Below are 18,701 nucleotides of genomic sequence, written 5' to 3'. Positions count from 1 at the left end.
CCGAAATTCTTGCCAAAGGTCATCTCTCCTTTCCTCTTAAACCAAACCATCATTTTGCTGACTTTCTTCCCTCATCCACAAGCACATGAATGGGAGAAACACCTGCACGCCTTGGATTGTAGGCGGGTTCTGGCCTGCTATAAATGATAGACAGCCTCATTGCTAAACCTGTGTTGTGACCGTCACTGCCCGACGTCTCCACTCCACCCACCTTACCGCATTGGCGATTCCCTCCGGGGTTGATGGAAGGCTGGCTTCCGCGGCGTCTCTGTCTACCTCGTCCGGCATCCCCGGACTGGCCCGACGCTGCAATCCGCCATGTTGACCTGATGCCTGGGGTCGCGCGCACGATGCGGCCCTGCCTCGTGTACCAGAAGGGGCGCGAACCTCAGGGGTGTCCCCCTGAGATGACATCATCCGCTTCAAATATTTAAAGGTCTCTAAATTGCTAACAACTTGAGTTAGCAAGGAATGGCAACGGACTCGCTACGACTTTCCAAGCTACTCTGCCTCCTCGGACTTACCAGGGTACCCGCTCTTCGGGGGGCCTCGCTCTCTCTCTTACTTTGTAGGTTGCAGTCTGGAACTGGTACTTGCTCCGCGAGGGCCCTTATTCCCGGACTTCTTTGGAATTCACTTCTGCCTGGAAGTCATCGCTGCCTACTACATCTGTGAGTTACCATCGCACACTCAGAGCTTTCCCTGATACCAGGTACTCGCTCCTCGAGGGCCTACTTCATTCCAGCTCCTGGGCTTCTATGAGACATTGTGTGAGTGTTACCATCAGGTTCTGTCCATGAACTCTGCATACCCTGCCTACTCACTATATTTCAGTTTCTCTACAGCTCAGCCTCCAGGGATCACTGTTCCAGTATCTGAGAGGCTACAGCCCAGCCGGGCATTCCAGCTCACTACTGTCACCTCTGATGGTTCAGTATACTGTCTAATAAAAGAACTAGTGTGTGTCTGTCTCCTAACTCTGAGCCTGACCGGTGGTCCCTTTCAGGATCTTCCCCGGGGGCGTGGTCATCTGCCACCGGTCCAAGGATCCACCCACAACTAAATAATAACAGATTGCTAACTCCATGGATCTGGCACAACTCAATGCCTTGCAGGCCATACCGGGCCTGGCCCAGTGCATTGTGGAGCAGCAAGATGCCTTGGAGAAACTTGCTGCAGCATTTCATCAGCTACACACACAGAAGGTTCAAGGCACAGCCTCCAACCAAGAAGGTCAGTTATCGGAGGTAACTTTGAAGACTGCTGTACCACTGGCGGCTCCAATCCACTTTTCCAGACAAATCCAGAAGACCCAGGGATTTTTGAACCAGTGCTGCATGCACTTTGCCTTACAGCCGTCTCTATTTCCTACAGCTCTCTCCCAGACTACCTACATCCTTTCATACCTGGATGGTGGGGCCTTGTCTTGGGCATCTACTTTGTGGGAACGTAAAGACGTATACTGTCTAATAAAAGAACTAGTGTGTGTCTGTCTCCTAATTCTGAGCCTGACTGGTGGTCCCTCTCAGGATCTTCCCCCGGGGGCGTGGTCATCTGCCACCGGTCCAAGGATCCACCCACAACTTTCCTAAATAATAACAACCTGCCAGCTTTTTTTCTTCTATGACCTTGATGCATTGGGTGAACTGGTTGCTAAGCAAACTTTGTCCAACTGGATAGCAACCTGTATTCATTCATTGTTATGCAACAGTTGGACTTGAATTTACAGACCCAGTTAAGGCTCTTCAAGTGAGAGGGATGGCCTTTTCCATTGCCCATTTGCAAGGCTGCCACATGGTCATCTCTTTTCACTTTCACTTTCCATTATTGTCTGGACAATCTCTCAAGAGCTGACAGTGCGTTTGGGCAGGCAGTATTGAGGCATGTAGTCTTGCGTTAGTTCACTCTCCGTGGTAGAATCCAAGTTACCTGTTCAGTAATCACTCTGCTGCAACCCTCAGTTTGGGACTCCCCACATAATGGCTAATTCAGCCTGCTTATTTATGGACAAAGCAAGTTTGCTTACATAAATGGTGTTTTCTGTAGATAGAAAAAATTAGAATACCCACTCTCCTGCTGAGAGTCTGGACTACTCTGCTATATTAGCTCTGTAACTAACTGAGGAGGCTTAAGAGACAAGCCCATGCGGGAACTCCCACACATACTCGGTAGAGCAAAGTTCTGAAAGCTTAGAGAGACAAGTCCGTTAAATACCACCAGATGACGTCACCCACATGTAATGGCTAATTCATCCTGCTATCTATGGAGAACACTGTTTACAGTAAGAAAACTTGCTTTTGACTCTATGCCATCCTTTTACTCATAGTGCCACCCTTCCACCAATTGATCTGTGCTGTCACATAGATATAATTTGTATCCTGGTATCACAGTATCCCATTGATTATCTTCCTTTCATCACATCTCTAAAAAGCCTATAATGTCTATCTATTTTCTCGTGCATAATTCCATACATTCTAACTCTCCAATGTTACAAGTTACATGTCTTGCATTCGCATACATGCATTTTAAAGTATGTTTATTTGTATTTTTATTTCTATAATAATTCAATAAAAATTAAGGATTGTATTTGAGGGGACACAAAAAAATTAAAGAATCAAAAATTAACAGGACGGAAAAATACAAACAGATTTTGGGAGAGAGTAAAAAATGTCTGTTCACACGAGTGGATGAAAACACTGAGGAGACTTGTGCAGCGATTGGCTGTGCAGGAACTCTCACACAACTCAGAAAAATATTCTTGTTTTTTCTGAGCTTTGAGAGAGCATTTTCATCCTGGCACTGTCAAGATAACACCATCCCATTGTATGACAGACTTTATCCTCTTGTCTTTGGAGAAAGCACTGAATAATAGGGGGAAAATTAAGCAGATGAGCCAATCATTTTTCAATAAATACCGTAAATGTGAGACCAAAACCTTTCTTTAGTTTAGAAAGTCTGATGATGGATGTAAGCTTGTGTTCTGGCACTTTGTGCAATTTTTGACATGGCCTATGGTTCTATTTCTAGCCTCCTTCTCCGGGACAGCCTGTTTCTCCTCTGCTGAGGCACTGTGCCTCAGTGTTAGAGACTGTGGTGAAAACTGTACCTGGTCTTGTACTAGCTGTTTATTTGATTGCAAAAGTAAAATATTTATCAGGTAAGGCTATATATATATAGCAATAAAAGAAATGGCTTAACTCAGACCCTTAAAGCGGATGCAGAACTACTATACTGAGAGGATTTCATGTTGGGAAAGGCCAAATTGGCCAATTGTCTTTTCCAACTTCACCTTCCAGTACTCAAATTGTATTTGGGTCGCACCAACTATAAAAATTTGAATGTAGAGGTTTGAATTAAGCCAGAAATTTCTGTTGAACTATTTTAAGGAGAACCGCTACTAACTTAGACTGTAATTGCATATATATTCATTATTTATAATTAGTGTAAGAATTTTGAGCCAAATTTAATTTCCTGCAACTTCAGAAAGAGACACAAATCTACAGAAAAAAACTCAAGAGGAAAATTCATGCAGAAAACACTGAAGAGTAGGGATGTGCACAGATTTTTTTTTTGTGTTGTTTTCGTTTGGGGTTTTTTGTGCTTAATTTCGTTTTTTAAATGGTTTGGGGTATTTTTTTCACGTTTCCCTAATTTTAGACTAAGGGGTAGATTTTAATAGGCATGTCGAATATTGAAATGTGTGCACGGTGTGTGCAAAGGGGGGTATAGTTTTGCAAATGTTGCGCAGCGACGCATTGTGGCCTTCCCCATTTCCCTCCCAGTCTGCTCCAATTAAGGAGCAGACTGGAAGGGAACTTCCTTACCCCCTACCCCAGGGGTCAGGAACCTTTTTGGCTGAGAGAGCCATAAACGCCACATATTTTAAAATGTAATTCCATGAGAGCCATACAATATGTTTAAAACTAAATACAAGTAAATGTGTGCATTTTATGTAAGATCACACTTTTAAAGTACAATAAGTCTCTGAAAATATTACACCAGGCCTTAAGACACCAATACATCTCCTATTAGGAAAACGGACCAAGTCAGGCTGCTATAGAGTCCTACACAGAAACTACACGCCAGCAGAAAACCTCACCTGAATCACATGTGCTGACCCCTCACCTAACATAGTAAAGAGACCAAAACGCATAACAAGAAGCATGCAGAAAAAACTGAATTGGAAACTGCAACAAGCCAGAGTCTCTGTATGCAGTGTAACAAAGGAAAAAGAAACATCACCCATCCTTATAAAACAAATCAAGAAATATAAAATCATCAGCAGTAAAACTGTACTAACAAAAAGAACATATTTCGAAACAGCTGATGAGTGGAATATCCAATAATTAAAAACTCATATAAAACATTTCCAGATACCAACAAAATATTTCAAAATAGCAGACACAAAGACCCAGTAATGAAAAATAATAAGGATACAAAACTTTTTTTGCTCTGCATACCTGGGAACGTTTGATATCCAGGTGTCCTGAGATTGTTCTGAATTAGCAGGAGGTGGGGTGGTTTGCTTGGAACTTTCTCCTCTCTCAGTCACATACCAGCGCTCTCTCTCACACTGGCTCTCAGTGACACACCTATACACACATGCTCTCAGTCACTCACATATACACATGTTTTTTCTCTCTCACTTATATAGGCTCTTAACTACACATTTACACACATGCTGTCTATCTTTTCACGCTTACACACACACACAGGCTTTCAATCACATAAATACATGCTGTCTTTTTCTCTCACACACAGACTCTCATTCACATGCTTACAAACATGTCCTCTCTTTCTCTGATTTACACACAGGCTCTCAATCACATACTCACATGCTCCCTCACCTAAATCAGCTCTCAATCACACACAGACACACATGATCTCTCTCTTACTTATACACACAGGCTCTTAATCATACATACACATGATTTCTCTCACACACAAAGGATCTCAATCATACACACATACTCTTTCACACAAACAGGTTTTCAATCACAAACTTACACATACAGGTTCCCAATCGTAAACTTACATTCATGCTCTCTCTCTCAGGCAGGCTCTCAATCACAGACATACTCTCTTTCACATGTACAGACTCTCAATCATTCACATACATGCAATCTCTCACTCACACACACAAACACACACACACGCCCCCCCCCCCCGCGGCCCGGAAGAGGAAGTGGAGAGTATCGGGTGCGTGCGCGGCAAGAAGAGGCCACGCTAGTGTGCTCGGCATCGGCCCGAAGAAAAGAAGACTGCAGCGCGGCTCGGAGGAAAATGAAGAGGTTCAGCCGCGGCCGATGGGACTCCGCCTCCGCGAGGGCTGAAAATGAAGAGGTTAGCGTTGGGAGGAGGCTGCTGCTGCCGCGAGTTCCCTGGGTGGGGGTGGGGGAGAGCGAGAGTGAATGAGCAACCTCGCTCATTCACTCTCTCTCTCCCCCACCCCGGGAACTCGCGGCAGCAGCAGCCTCCTCCCAACGCTAAGCTCTTCATTTTCAGCCCTCGCGGAGGCGGAGTCCCATCGGCCGCGGCTGAACCTCTTCATTTTCCTCCGAGCCGCGCTGCAGTCTTCTTTTCTTCGGGCCGATGCCAAGCGCACTAGCGTGGCCTCTTCTTGCCGCGCACGCACCCGATACTCTTCACTTCCTCTTCCGGGCCGCGGTGGGGGGGGGGGGGGGCGGGAAGAAGAGAGCACGCTGGTGCCGCTGACTCCAGCTGTCCTGCCGCGTTCCGCCCGGGCTGACAGCATTTTAAGCCCGGGCGGAGGAGGACCAGGGAGCAGCTGGGTCAGCGGGAAAGTGTGGCGACACTTGTCTGCGAGCCAGATGCAGCCCTCAAAAGAGCCATATCTGGCTCGCGAGCCATGGGTTCCCGACCCCTGCCCTACCCTGACCTCTCTTCCCCTTCCCTATACCCTTTCCCTTACCTTTTTTTGGTCTTATTTTGTTGCTTACTGCTCCAACCGAACAGTAGCAATTTGCACGCGCCCTCACTCCCTTCCCTGGTACAGTGGCAAATGGCCGCTTTACCGGCCGCCTCCAGCCCCACCCCCGCCCTGCCCCTTCCTACCACTTTTCTTGGCCCAGCACTTCTGCGCGTAACCCCCATTTTTTACATAAGAACATAAGAAATTTACATGCTGGGTCAGAGCAAGGGTCCATCAAGCCCAGCATCCTTTTTCCAAAAGAGGCCAAACCAGGCCACAAGAACCGGGCAAGTACCCAAACACTAAGAAGATCCCATGCTACTGATGCCCATAATAGCAGAGGCCATTCCTTAAGTCAAATTTATTACTAGCAGTTAATGGACTTCTCCTCCAAGAACTTATTTAAACCTTTTTTAAACCCAGCTACACTAACTGCACTAACCACATCCTCTGACAACAAATTCCAACATCTCAACATTCAAGAAAAGACTCAAAACGTGGCTGTTCACGCAGGCCTTTCCTAACTCCAACTCCATCTAACTCCCTTCATTCAACACTCTCCACTAGTATTAGCGTTAATAGCCACCTCTTACAATGTTATTTATACACATATATAACTATCTGATCTTCATTTCCCTTCTCTTTCCAAGTTATTGTTTTCCTTGTTATATGTAACTGCTTTTCTGCACTATTGTTTAAATGGTAAAGTTTATTATAATTGCACCCCTGTTTCTTGTGAACCAGCATGATGGGACCACCGTCTTGAATGGTGGTATATAAAAAAGTTAAATAAATAAAATAAATACAAATAATTGTGCGTTGAGTGAAAAATAATTTTCTCTGATTGGTCTTAAATGTGTTACTTACTAACTTCATGGAGTGCCCCCTAGCCCTTCTATTATCCGAAAGTGTAAATAATCAATTCACATCTACCCATTCAAGATGTCTCACTATTTTTTATTTATGCATTTTTACAATTTATGTTAAATCTGTTTTTATTATAAATAATGAACATTACCAAAGCATAACATTTGGTACATTATATATATTCTATTACATACTATTAAATAAATATTTTCTTATCTCTATCCATATTCTTACCCCTCCTCCCATAACCCTACCTCCCCCATCCCTCTTTCCCTCCCTGCATCGAAGAAGCACAAGGATCACATATCAAATATCTATACGATTTAAAAAAAGACTTTTAGATTCATGTGGTAAGGTTAGAATAAAGGGAATCCAGACTGCATTTATTGCTCTTCTAGTCTTGATAGACAGGTGATTAATAGCCAAGGTTTCCATGGTTAGTAGATTTATTATAGAAGAACGCCATAATAATATAGATGGTCCTTCTGAAGTTCTCCAGGCTGTTAGTATGGCTTTGCAAACTAATAAAAAAACTTTTGTAATCCAGAGAATCGAGACCTTATTTCTTTTGAATGAGTTAGGAAAGATTCCAAATATCTGGTGTAAAAAGCATTTAACAATAACCAAATATATTCTTACATAATCAGTCATATTATTCCCAAACCTTAACTTAACATGTAAGGCAAATACTCTTCCCATGAAACATCTATGCTTTAAAGTCCTCATTATGGTGGGGGGTACTTACACAACCTTAAGCAATAAACCAATAATTTCGATTAAATGACGACCTTATTCGGGACATACTTTTCAAACGGATTTAACCATAAGCTTAATACTTATAGCCTTCCTACAGAGGAGAAGATGTTATAATCTCAGGGGAGTACTTTTTTACAAAATTCTCTAATTGATCAGGATGGAAAAAGATATAAGAAATATTTCTATACTTTATACAGCACTTGCATGGGTACTTAAGTATAAACATAGCCCCTAATTTCAAAACCTGTGGTCTTAAATTCAAAAAATGTTTCCTTCTAATCTGTGTTGTGTGTGCCAGGTCAGGATAAATTCCAACTTTTAAACCCAGAAATAATTCAACTCTATTTCGAAAATATGTTCTTAAAATCCAGTTCTTATCAGATTCAAGAAGAAATGTCACTATTAACGTAGCTGGTTTTACTTGAGCTGTTTGCGTCGTTTCTATTAAGTTTGTTATATCCAATTTTGAAGTATCTGGGATTACAGGTGTTATAGGAGTCAATACTTGATACTCATTTTCTCCTTCTTTTTCTTTTTTCCTAAAGAATGGTATATAGTATATTTTTGATGTTGGGGGGGATCGCCGCTTCAGGAACCTTTAATATCTGTAAAAGATATTGTCTCTACATGTCTCGCGGAGTCACCATAGGATCTTTAGGAAAATTAATTAAACGCAAGTTTCTCCCTCTAATTTGGTTTTCAATATTTTCCATACGATTCTCCAATATTGTATTTTCTTTAGTAATACAGCTTTGAAGATCTTTCATTTCTTTGATATCATTTTCAGCTTTAATAAATTTATTAGCTTGTGTTTTCATTTCTTGCTCAATTTTTTCAACTCTTTCCATGGTCTTATTTATCACAGCAGCCAAAGGATTAATCTGACTAAATAAGTTATCATTTACAGTCTGTACAGCTTCCCATATTTTCTCTAGGGAAAAGACTTCAGGTTTTATTATTTCTTTTTTGCAAGGTAATTGAAAAAGTACTTCCCTTACTGTTGGAGGCTGTTCCGTACTGCCTATGGTATCTCCCAGGCTGGTTTCTTCCCCCGTGTGCAGCATTAGATGTTCCTCTCCTCCGGCTTCCTCGTCTACCGACGATCCTCCGGCGGGTTCGCTCACACTCCTCCGGGTAGAACCTCCCTCACCGTCCTCTCGCAAGGCAGCAGGGTTTCCTGGGGGCATCCGAATAACCGGGGAAAAAGTTGTTTGAAGCTCCTGGGGTGAGGCGGTCTCGTCTTCCACCTGCTCTCCCCGCTGCGAGCCAACATCCGGTTTTTGTTCCCGAATGACGTGTGAGTCCATCGGGCCCTGAACACGACCCTCCAAGGTATCTCCAATAATTTCTTTCTCTTTAATCCTCCTTTTTCTTGCTGTATGCGGCATTATACTTCACTCTTTTACTCAAAATTCTCGGCGCCCAGGTCAAACACGCCCGGTCCTGTCGGTCATCCGTCTCACTATTTTAAAGACCTCTATCATATTTATTTATTTATTTATTTAAAGGTATTTATATACCGCTTTTTAAAATAAAATTTTATCAAAACGGTTTACAACATGTTAAAATAAAGTAAAAATAAAATATAATTAAAATAAACTTAAAATACATAAATTTAGCTAAGTAGCTAGATAATTGCTAGCTAAAACAAAATTATTAATTAAAAAAATAATAATAATAATGGTGTCATGCCATGGGTAAAGAGGGTAGGGAGGGTAAAGAGGGATGAAGGGGGGGGGGGGGGGTGGCAACTTATCGAATTGTAATATCCTAGAAAGAACAGAGATGGGATGATAGGGGAGAGAAAATGAGATAATATGTGTCTGATGAGAGAGATTTAGGAGATGAGCTTCATTTTTGATCGGGGAGATGCTTAGTGGGAGTGCCGTTTCTTCTCCAAGCTGAATAACCCTAACCTCTTAAGCCTTTCCTCATAGGGAAGCTGTTCCATCCCCTTTATCATTTTCGTCATCCTTCTCTGTACCATCTCCATCGCAACTATATCTTTTTTGAGTTGCGGTGACCAAAATTGTACACAGTATTCAAGGTGCGGTCTCACCATGGAGCGATACAGAGGCATTATGACATTTTCCGTTTTGTTAACCATTCCCTTTTTAATAATTCCTAACATTCTGTTTGCATTTTTGACTGCTGCAGCACACTGAGCCGACGATTTCAAAGTATTATCCACTATGATGCCTAGATCTTTTTCCTGGGTGGTAGCTCCTAATATAGAACCTAACATCATGTAACTACAGCAAGGGTTATTTTTCCCTATATGCAACACCTTGCACTTGTCCACATTAAATTTTATCTGCCATTTGGATGCCCAATCTTACAGTCTCGCAAGGGCCTCCTGCAATGTAACACAATCCGCTTGTGATTTAACTACTCTGAATATTTGATAACTTCTCTCGTCGTATTCCTTTCCAGATTATTTATAAATATATTGAAAAGCACTGGTCCAAGTACAGATCCCTGAGGCACTCCACTGTTACCCTTTTCCACTGAGAAAATTGACCATTTAATCCTACTCTCTGTTTTCTGTCTTTTAACCAGTTTGTAATCCATGAAAGGACATCACCTCCTATCCCATGACTTTTTAGTTTTCTTAGCAGCCTCTCATGAGGGACTTTATCAAATGCCTTCTGAAAATCCAAATACACTACATCTACCGGTTCACCTTTATCCATATGTTTATTAACCCCTTCAAAAAAAAGAAGCAGATTTGTGAGGCAAGACTTCCCTTGGGTAGATCCATGTTGACTGTGTTCTATTAAACCATGTCTTTCTATATGCTCTGTGATTTTGATCTTTAGAATAGTTTCCACTATTTTTCCCGGCACTGAAGTCTGACTCAGTGGTCTATAGTTTCCCGGATCGCCCCTGGACCCCTTTTAAATATTGGGGTTATATTGGCCACCCTCCAGTCTTCAGGTACAATGGATGATGTTAATGATAGGTTACAAATTTTAACTAATAGATCTGAAATTTCATTTTTTAGTTCCTTCAGAACCTTAGGATGCATACCTGTTCAATGCTGCTCCCCCAAGGGGAGGAGCTAGCAATTTGTAATACTCCATAGGCAGAGCTAATGGTCTGTCGTGGGTTGGCTCCCACAGAGTGGCGATCTGTAGGATACCACTCGTAGTTGAATTGGTGAATCCCTGGGCCGATGGCAAATGACAGCGCCCCCAGGAGGGGATTCTGAGAGGGACCCCTGGCTAGGCTGGAGTATAGACAACACACAGATAGATCTTTATTAGACTGGAAGTGAACCACCAGTGGTGGCAGTAGTGAGTCAATGTCTCCGGCAGGGCTGAAGTCCTTCTGATACTGGAATATAATCTCTGGGTTGCTGAGCTGTAGAGAGAGACTAGAAGTAGTGAGTAGACAGGGTATACTGGATACAAGATGGTACACTCACAATAGTAGATGTTTGTAATGGTCTCTATGCCACAGAGGATCTTCAGTATATTCAGGAACAGGAGCCGTAGGCGAGCACTGGTTCCTCTAAACAGTCTGTAATAAGAACTCAAAATAGCTGTATATGAAATGGCTTCTAGAGTAGAAGAGAGTCTGTAAAGGCCCTCATGGAGCGAGTACCGGTTCCTATCTGTAATCTTGCCAAAGTAACTCTTGATATCCGTACCTATGATAGCGTCTAGAAGAAGGGAGTCTTCAGAGCTATAGGAATGTAGGCCCTCGTGGAGTGAGTACCGATTCCTATGTACAATAGAACTCACTGTGTTCATGTCCGCGATCGCTTCCAGGCAATGAGTCTTCTGAGTATTCCGGCAATCTGAAATCAAGAAGAGAGAGCAGAGCCCCCGTGGAGTGGGTACTCCTGGTAAGTTTGAAAAGCAGAGTAGCTTGGCAAATCATAACCAAGAAGAATGATTCGAGTCCTTGCTAACTCGTTAGAGGTTAGCAAACAAAGGGCCTTATTTACCAAGGCTATCGCAGGCTTGCGCTGTTAGCACAAGCCTGCAATATCCTGCAACGGTAGCGCACGCCTGCACTACCTAAATCGGGGTGGAGTCGGCCCCGGAAGAGGAGGAGTCGAGGCGTCATCGGGGCCGACTCCACGGACGGCGAAAAGGTAGGTGCCTTTTCGCGTCCTATTTTGCGCCCGATAGCTACACCTTCTATGGTGTCGCTATAGGGTGCGAAACCGGCAGCAATCGTGGCAGTGCGATTGCTGCCGGCTAGCGCAGGACTGCCCCCCCCCCCCCCCGCTTGACCCCCCGCCCCCCCCATTAGCGCAATTTTCTAAAGTATCGCAAGCCTGCGATACTTTAGAAAATGAAGCCCAAAGACCTTTTAAAGTGGAAATGGATGACATCACTACAGGGGGACGCCCCTGAGGTTTGCGCCCTTGCTAGTACAAGTCTGGAGCACGCACCCTTATGTCATCAGGAACATGGCGGATCCGTAGCGTCAGGCCAGCCCGGGGATGCCAGAGAAACGCGGCAGGGAGCTGCCGCGGTTGCAAACTGTCCTTCAGACCCAGAGGGAGTCGCCACAGAGGTAGAGAGGGTGGAGCGAGGGCGTAGAGTAGGCACGAACGCAACAATACCATCCGGTCCAGGTGATTTGCTACTCTTTAGTTTGTCAATCTAGCCTGCTACATCTTCCAGGTTCACATTGATTTGGTTAATTTCATCTGACTCATCCCCCTTGAAAACCATCTCCGGAACTGGTATCTCTCCAACATCCTCATTAGTGAACACAGAAGCAAAGAATTAATTTAGTCTTTCTGCAATGGTCTTTTCTTCCTTAAGAGTACCTTTAACCCCTCAGTCATCTAACTGTCCAACTGACTCCCTCACAGGTTTCTTGCTTTGGATATATTTGAAAAAGTGTTTATTATGAGTTTTTGCCTCTACGGCCAACTTAATTTCAAATTTTCACTTCACTTATCTTATCAATGTTTTTCACTTAACTTGACAATGCTTATATTTTTTCCTGTTTTCTTCAGATGGATCCTTCTTCCAATTTTTGAAGGATGTTGTTTTGGCTAAAATAGCCTCTTTCACCTCACTTTTTAACCATGCCGGTAATTGTTTTGACATCCTTCCACCTTTCTTAATGCATGGAATACATCTGGACTGCGCATCTAGGATTGTATTTTTAAACAATGTCCATGCCTGTTGAACACTTTTAACCTTTGCAGCTGCACCTTTCAGTTTTTTTCTAACTATTTTCCTCATTTAATCAAAGTTTCCCTTTTGAAAATTTAGTGTTAGTGCTGTAGATTTACTTATTGTCCCCCTTCCTGTTATTAGTTTAAATTTGATCATGTTATGATCACTATTGCCAAATGGCCCCACCACCATTACCACCACTGCGCTGGCCATTTAAAATCAGCCCGTAAGTGCGCACCAACACAAAATACTAATTTTTCCAAAATTTGTCATTTTCTTTTCATTTTGGGGTGCTCCCAAAACAAGACGAAATAGGCATTTTCATTGCTATTGTCTGTTTCATTTAAATTGAATGCACATCCCTACTGTAGAGCATTTGCTTGATTTTTGTATTTAGCTTTTAGAAAAAAGCAAAAAATGTTTCATAGTGCTTTTTTGCATGAGTTTTTGCTTGCTGTATTTTTTCTGGGGCTTTTCCCCTTCTACAAGTTACATGAAATTACATCTTTGCGTGAAATGTATAACATTTCAAACTTTTGCATGGAAACTGATGTAACCTAAGGGGTTCCAATATTTGCATTGGTGGGTTCTAAAAATTGGTCAAACAGATAATGGTAGTGGACTGGATACAGAGGAGTTTCTTTACTGGACAGGACAACTTCTTCCCTCTCTGGATGATCCACTCCTGAAGTTACTTGGCTTCATTAATCTGATACAGTTTTATAGACCTTTCCACCTAATGTGAACCCAAACACTGGAAATCATTTTAGTCTATTTCTGGGATTAGTGATTCCAATAATGCCAAATTTATTAAGCCAAAAAAATAGGTTGTCTCACATAAGTTCAGACTCCATAGGTAACCAAACTAAAAATAAGCAGGTAGTAGAAAAATCAATGTATCTTTTGCATCACAACAACTTCTCAACATAGTGACTTAATTCCTGGCAAAATTCCAATATAATTTGTAAATTATAGCTTGTAAATTTAAAAATAAAACACATCATTTCATCCTTATCAGAAGTTAGGATACATGATGAGACATCTATAAGGCAAGGTGTTCTCTTTGGTGGTTTTCCCATGATTCCTTGTAGGGGCACTTCCAAAAGAAGCTAAACTCTCTTAATGAAAAAACATGCCTTTCCTGGTTTCTGCACCAGAGAGCAAAACTCACAGCCTGTCAACTGAGTGCTGGAAAATGGTAGACAAATGGGCAGATTCAAAATGGGCACACACTTACTGCAAGTCTCACCCTTTGTACCACTAGATGTCATCCTATGACATCATCTGGGCTTAAAGGTATAAATACCATAGTACACCATCTACCAGTGAAACCAGTAGAGCCCATTACCTCCTATGGGGAAAAGGTAAGGGATGACTGTTAGTGGCATATAGACCAGAAATGGTACCTGGACCATACTGACTTGCAGACATTTTTACCAGAGTTGCCTGGAATTTAAATCTGCTCCATAATATCCAAACTATTTTGTTCACTAGTTACTCCTGGGGGAATTCTCCACTACTGCGGAACGCAGAATTTGCGCAGAATTCCCCCCTGCAGAGGAGACCCCCGGCATGCCATGAACGGAGCACGACCCGCGGCACATGCTCCATTCGTGGTGAAGATGAAGGCCAGGCGTGCCGTTCGCAGTGAAAATGGAAGGCCCCCATGTGCTGCGAACGGTGTGCCGGGCCTTCATCTTTGCCGCGAACGGAGAACGTCCCGTGGCATGCCGGTGAGAGAGAATGTGTGTCAGAGAGGGGGAGGAGAGGGTGAGAGAGCAGGAGGGTATGAGAGAGAGCATGGGGGGATGCTGGTGAGAGAGAATGTGTGTGAGAGAGAGGAGAGGGTGACAGAGAGCATGGTTGGTAAGCGGGGGTGGGGAGGATATGAGAGAGCAGGAAGGTGTGAGAGAGAGCATAGTAGGTAAAAGAGGGTGGGTGAGGGGGATGCTTGAGTGTGGGTTTCAGAAAGGGAGCCTATATTAGGGGAGGGGGATGCCGTGAGAGAGAATGTGTGTGTGAGAGAGGAGAGGAGGTATGGGGGAGGGTGAGAGACAGTTGGTAAGAGGGGGTGTGGGGGATGCTTGAGTGTGGGTTTCAGAGAGGGAGCCTATACGAGAGGAGGGTGACAGAGAGCAGGAGGGTGTGAGAGAGAGCATGGGAGATAAGAGAAGGGGGCTGGGGGGGGGATGCTTGAGTGGGTTTCAGAGAGAGGGAGCCTGTATGAGGAGATTGTGAAGGAGTGTGTATGTGTGTGAGAGATTGGGAGCTCATGTGTATGAAAAAGGGATTGTGGGTATGTGAGGGTGCTAGTCTGTGTGAAGGGATTGTGTATGTGTGAGACAGAGCCTGTGTGAAGGGGTGCGTGAGAGAGAGACACAGGTAGCCTGTGTGAGGATGTATGTGTGAAAGAGAAAGGGAGCTTGTGTGGGTGTGTTTGCAAGAGAGAGGGCCCTGTATGAGGGGATGTGTGTATTTGAGAGAGTGAGGGAGCCTGTATGAGGGTGTGTGTATGTGGAAGGGACACTCTTACAGTGAATTTCTAGGGAAATTCTGCTCAAAATAATTAAAATTCTGTAACTTTAAGAAATAACTTTTTTCTGTAATAATTTAAAATGTACTTACTTAAAGACTGTCATATAAATTGTGTTATTTTGACCAATATAAATTTTGCAGAATTTTCAGTTTTTGTGTGCAGAATTTTAAATTTTTTTGCGCAGAATTCCCCCAGGAGTAACTAGTCATGTCATTGAATGACATACATTATTTTTTATATAAACCCATAGAAATAGAAATGTCTTCTTTCCAGTCTTGCTGTTGTTGATTCCAATGAACCACTGGGCAACAATGAAAGTGTTACTGACCTAAAAAGGTCCTACTCTGTAGTATCTTGATGTGCTGAACACGAATATGACCATGAAAAGTTTTTATTGGCTCTCGTTTTGAAGATATTTAATATAGTTCACGTTCTATGTTTAGTCATGTAAATTTATCCAGTAGGACTGTAACAACATCCTAAATAAGCCTAGAATGATGTAATATTGCATCATATTGCATAATACCATCATGCACACATCATCCAGAGTTTATTACATCATTTTCTGATGCAATGCAGTTCTACTGCCATGCTGCTGCTGAGTAAGCTGACGTCAGCAGTGTACTATATGAAGCCCAGTCAGAAAGGGTGAGCATTTGAAATATTCATGCTGGCTGACTACTGCTGGATACTCTGCAGAGATGCTCCCGAACAGGTGTACAAGAGACAAGCAAAGAAATCTGAGACGTAGTCTATGACTTCATTTTTCAAACGGTATTAACCGTAGGTCTCCTACTATTGGCATACAGTTCAAGATATAATTATATTATTGCATATTACAAAAAAACTGGAGCCAATTTTGCATTTTCACAGTCACATTCGTGTTTAGCACATGGAAATTTATAAGAATTGACTAATTTCATTTCAGTAACATGACTTTTGTGAAAATTTGTTGCCCAGTGATATATCTACAATGAGATGAGAATGTATGTCACTATTAACAATACTAAAAATGTAAAATATTTTTGTTATATATTAATATGTAATATAAAATCTTGAAAACAGAAAATATTTTCAGCTTCATTGTATAGGTATGTTGTGGTTACCATCTATAATTCATGTACCCATATATATAGTCTGTATTGCTGAAATTCTTCTTTAAGTTATGCTGTTATCAGCATAACAAAATTGTAACTGGACAATATTACAAACTAAAGGCTGTGAACTTATACATTTATGCTGGAATTTTTTTGTTGATGCTGTAGGCAAATACAAATAATTGTGTAAGAAAAATGTCAGGAGGCCCCACTCATCTTGGCAGGTGTGACCCCATGATTTCACAAGTTTTAGGCCTACCTCCATTCTCCAGCTTATGAACTATATTATCGAGTTCATTGAAATATGCATGTTTTATAAGCAGAGTTGCTCTTTTAATTTGTGCACCTGCACAAAAGGGAGCAAGAAACACATTGAAGTAGCTCACAGAATAATGCCAGCTCTGCCTGTGTGCATGAAGAGAAAATGATGTTCATACTGTAAAATGAAAGTGGCTTAAATATACTTTTCCAAACATAGGAAAAAATGAGGAAAGAACTCACTGTTGGAAAGAAATTGTTCAAAGTTACAGGGGTAACAGAAATCATGTTAATTCAACTCTTTATCTATATATCTACTGTTTTATTATTTTTCTTCTAAATGGCATTTTGCTTATATTCATTAGGAGATATTGAAGCCTCCCACAGCAGTCTGCAGCATTGCCTTGATCAGAATCCCTCTTATGCAGATGCTCATCTCCTGATGGCACAAGTTTATTTAACCCAAGGCAATTTTAAACTCTGTTCTCAGTCCCTGGAACTTTGTCTGAGCTACAGTTTTGAGGTAGGTTTGTCTGATAAAGTTGAAATATGTTACTTATAGTAATTTCTTTTTCCTGAATATACCCAAATCAGCCCAGACCAGCGGGTTATTCATCCCTTCCAGCAGATGGAGTCAGAGAACAAAACTTTGAGGCACTTCTACTTAACGGAGAATGCCACCTGCAGGACCTCAGTATTTCTCTGACTCTAGCAGATGGTAGAGCTGCACCTGCAAGCTGTTAGATAGATAGTTTAAAATAAAAATGATTTTTTGTTTTACAGTAGTTTTAGGTTCCAGATCACGGACGCTCCCTGAGGTGTTAGGCATCTTCATGGGCTATCTCTCAGGTAGAGCCAGGCCGCCGGGGGTGTGTGTGTGTGTGTTTGGATACTCCTGACTGGGTTTGCCCGCAGCGTACCGGACGGTCCGATAGCCAGGACTCCTGGCTCCCTTGACCCTCCGTACCTCTCACCCTTCTTCCGCCGGACAGGGAAGTACCCTCTTAATAAAGTTTCTTTAAGTTCCTTGTTCCTTAAGTTCAAATTGGAAATGTCTGTCTGGAGTTCATACTCTATCGGGTAGTACTGGATGAGAAAATAATTAACAAAGAGTACCCTTATAGGTCACTCTCTCTGTCCAGGACCCCAACACATCATTGCTCCTAAGAGATAATGCATTAGTATAAGATCAATAATTATTTATAAGCCAGAATAACTCAGTAATCAGACCTAAGAATATTCAGTAAAAATAATATGCTTATTTATTATATATAAGTACATTTCTCATATATTCTTTATGATTAAAATTTATCAAGTCTTTTCTAAGATGGATACAGAAGAAAAAAATAACTTACTTATACAGGTTAATACCAGATCCCAGACTGCTGTCCCCTGAAGCATCAGACAGCAGCCCTGGGCTTACAGTTCATCTGGTATTTATACTTTCATCTGTTTATAGAGTGAAATGTTTATGCTTATAGACATATAGACTTATATAGTAAAATGTTTATATGTGCTTATAGCTTAGTTTTTACACATACATATCTTACTTATATGCTTAGGGGTAGATTTTCAAAGGGTTATGCACGTAAGATATGCACGTAACCCCCCCAAACCTACCGCTGCACGCGCAAGCCCCGTATGTCCCGGGGCTTTCGAAAATGGGAGGGGCCGGGGTGTGGTCGGGGATGTGGCGGTGATACGGGGCGGGGCGTGGAGGCGGGCCGGGGGCGTTCCCAAGTCCTCCAGCACAGCGGCCGTGCCGGAGGTTCGCGCGCTGGCAGCCGGCTGGCATGTGCAACTCCATCAAATAAGGTAGGGGGGGGATTTAGGTAGGGCCAGGGGGGTGGGTTAGTTAGGGGAAAGGAGGGAAAGATGGGGGGATCCAAAAAAGTGGAGGGGATCCAAAAAATGTTCCCTCTAAGGCCACTCTGATTTCGGAGCGGCCTTGGAGGGAACGGGGAAAGCCATCGGGGCTCCCCTTGGGTTCGGCGCGTACAAGGTTTACAAGTGTGCACCCCTTTGCCCACACCGACCCTGGATTTTATAACATGCGCGCAGCAGCGCGCGCATGTTATAAAATCGGGTGTACATTTGTGCGCGCCGGG

The 18,701-nt window shown here is 42.6% G+C and overlaps 1 protein-coding gene across 2 annotated transcripts in view; it reads left to right on the top strand.

Annotated features, from left to right (window-relative positions):
- The window catches only part of TTC21B (tetratricopeptide repeat domain 21B), a 450,819-nt gene that overhangs the window by 185,604 nt on the left and 246,514 nt on the right, over positions 1–18,701 (top strand). For both annotated transcript variants that reach the window (XM_029605659.1, XM_029605657.1), the window contains exons 12-13: positions 3,028–3,157; positions 16,959–17,116. In XM_029605659.1, the coding sequence (XP_029461519.1) occupies positions 3,028–3,157; positions 16,959–17,116 (288 nt within the window). The remainder of the gene's footprint in view (positions 1–3,027; positions 3,158–16,958; positions 17,117–18,701) is intronic.

This window comes from Rhinatrema bivittatum, chromosome 6, assembly GCF_901001135.1.
Source record: "Rhinatrema bivittatum chromosome 6, aRhiBiv1.1, whole genome shotgun sequence".
Classification (NCBI taxonomy): Eukaryota; Metazoa; Chordata; class Amphibia; order Gymnophiona; family Rhinatrematidae; genus Rhinatrema; species Rhinatrema bivittatum.
The sequence above is the reverse complement of the archived record's forward strand: the minus strand, read 5'-3'. Positions and strand labels throughout refer to the sequence as shown.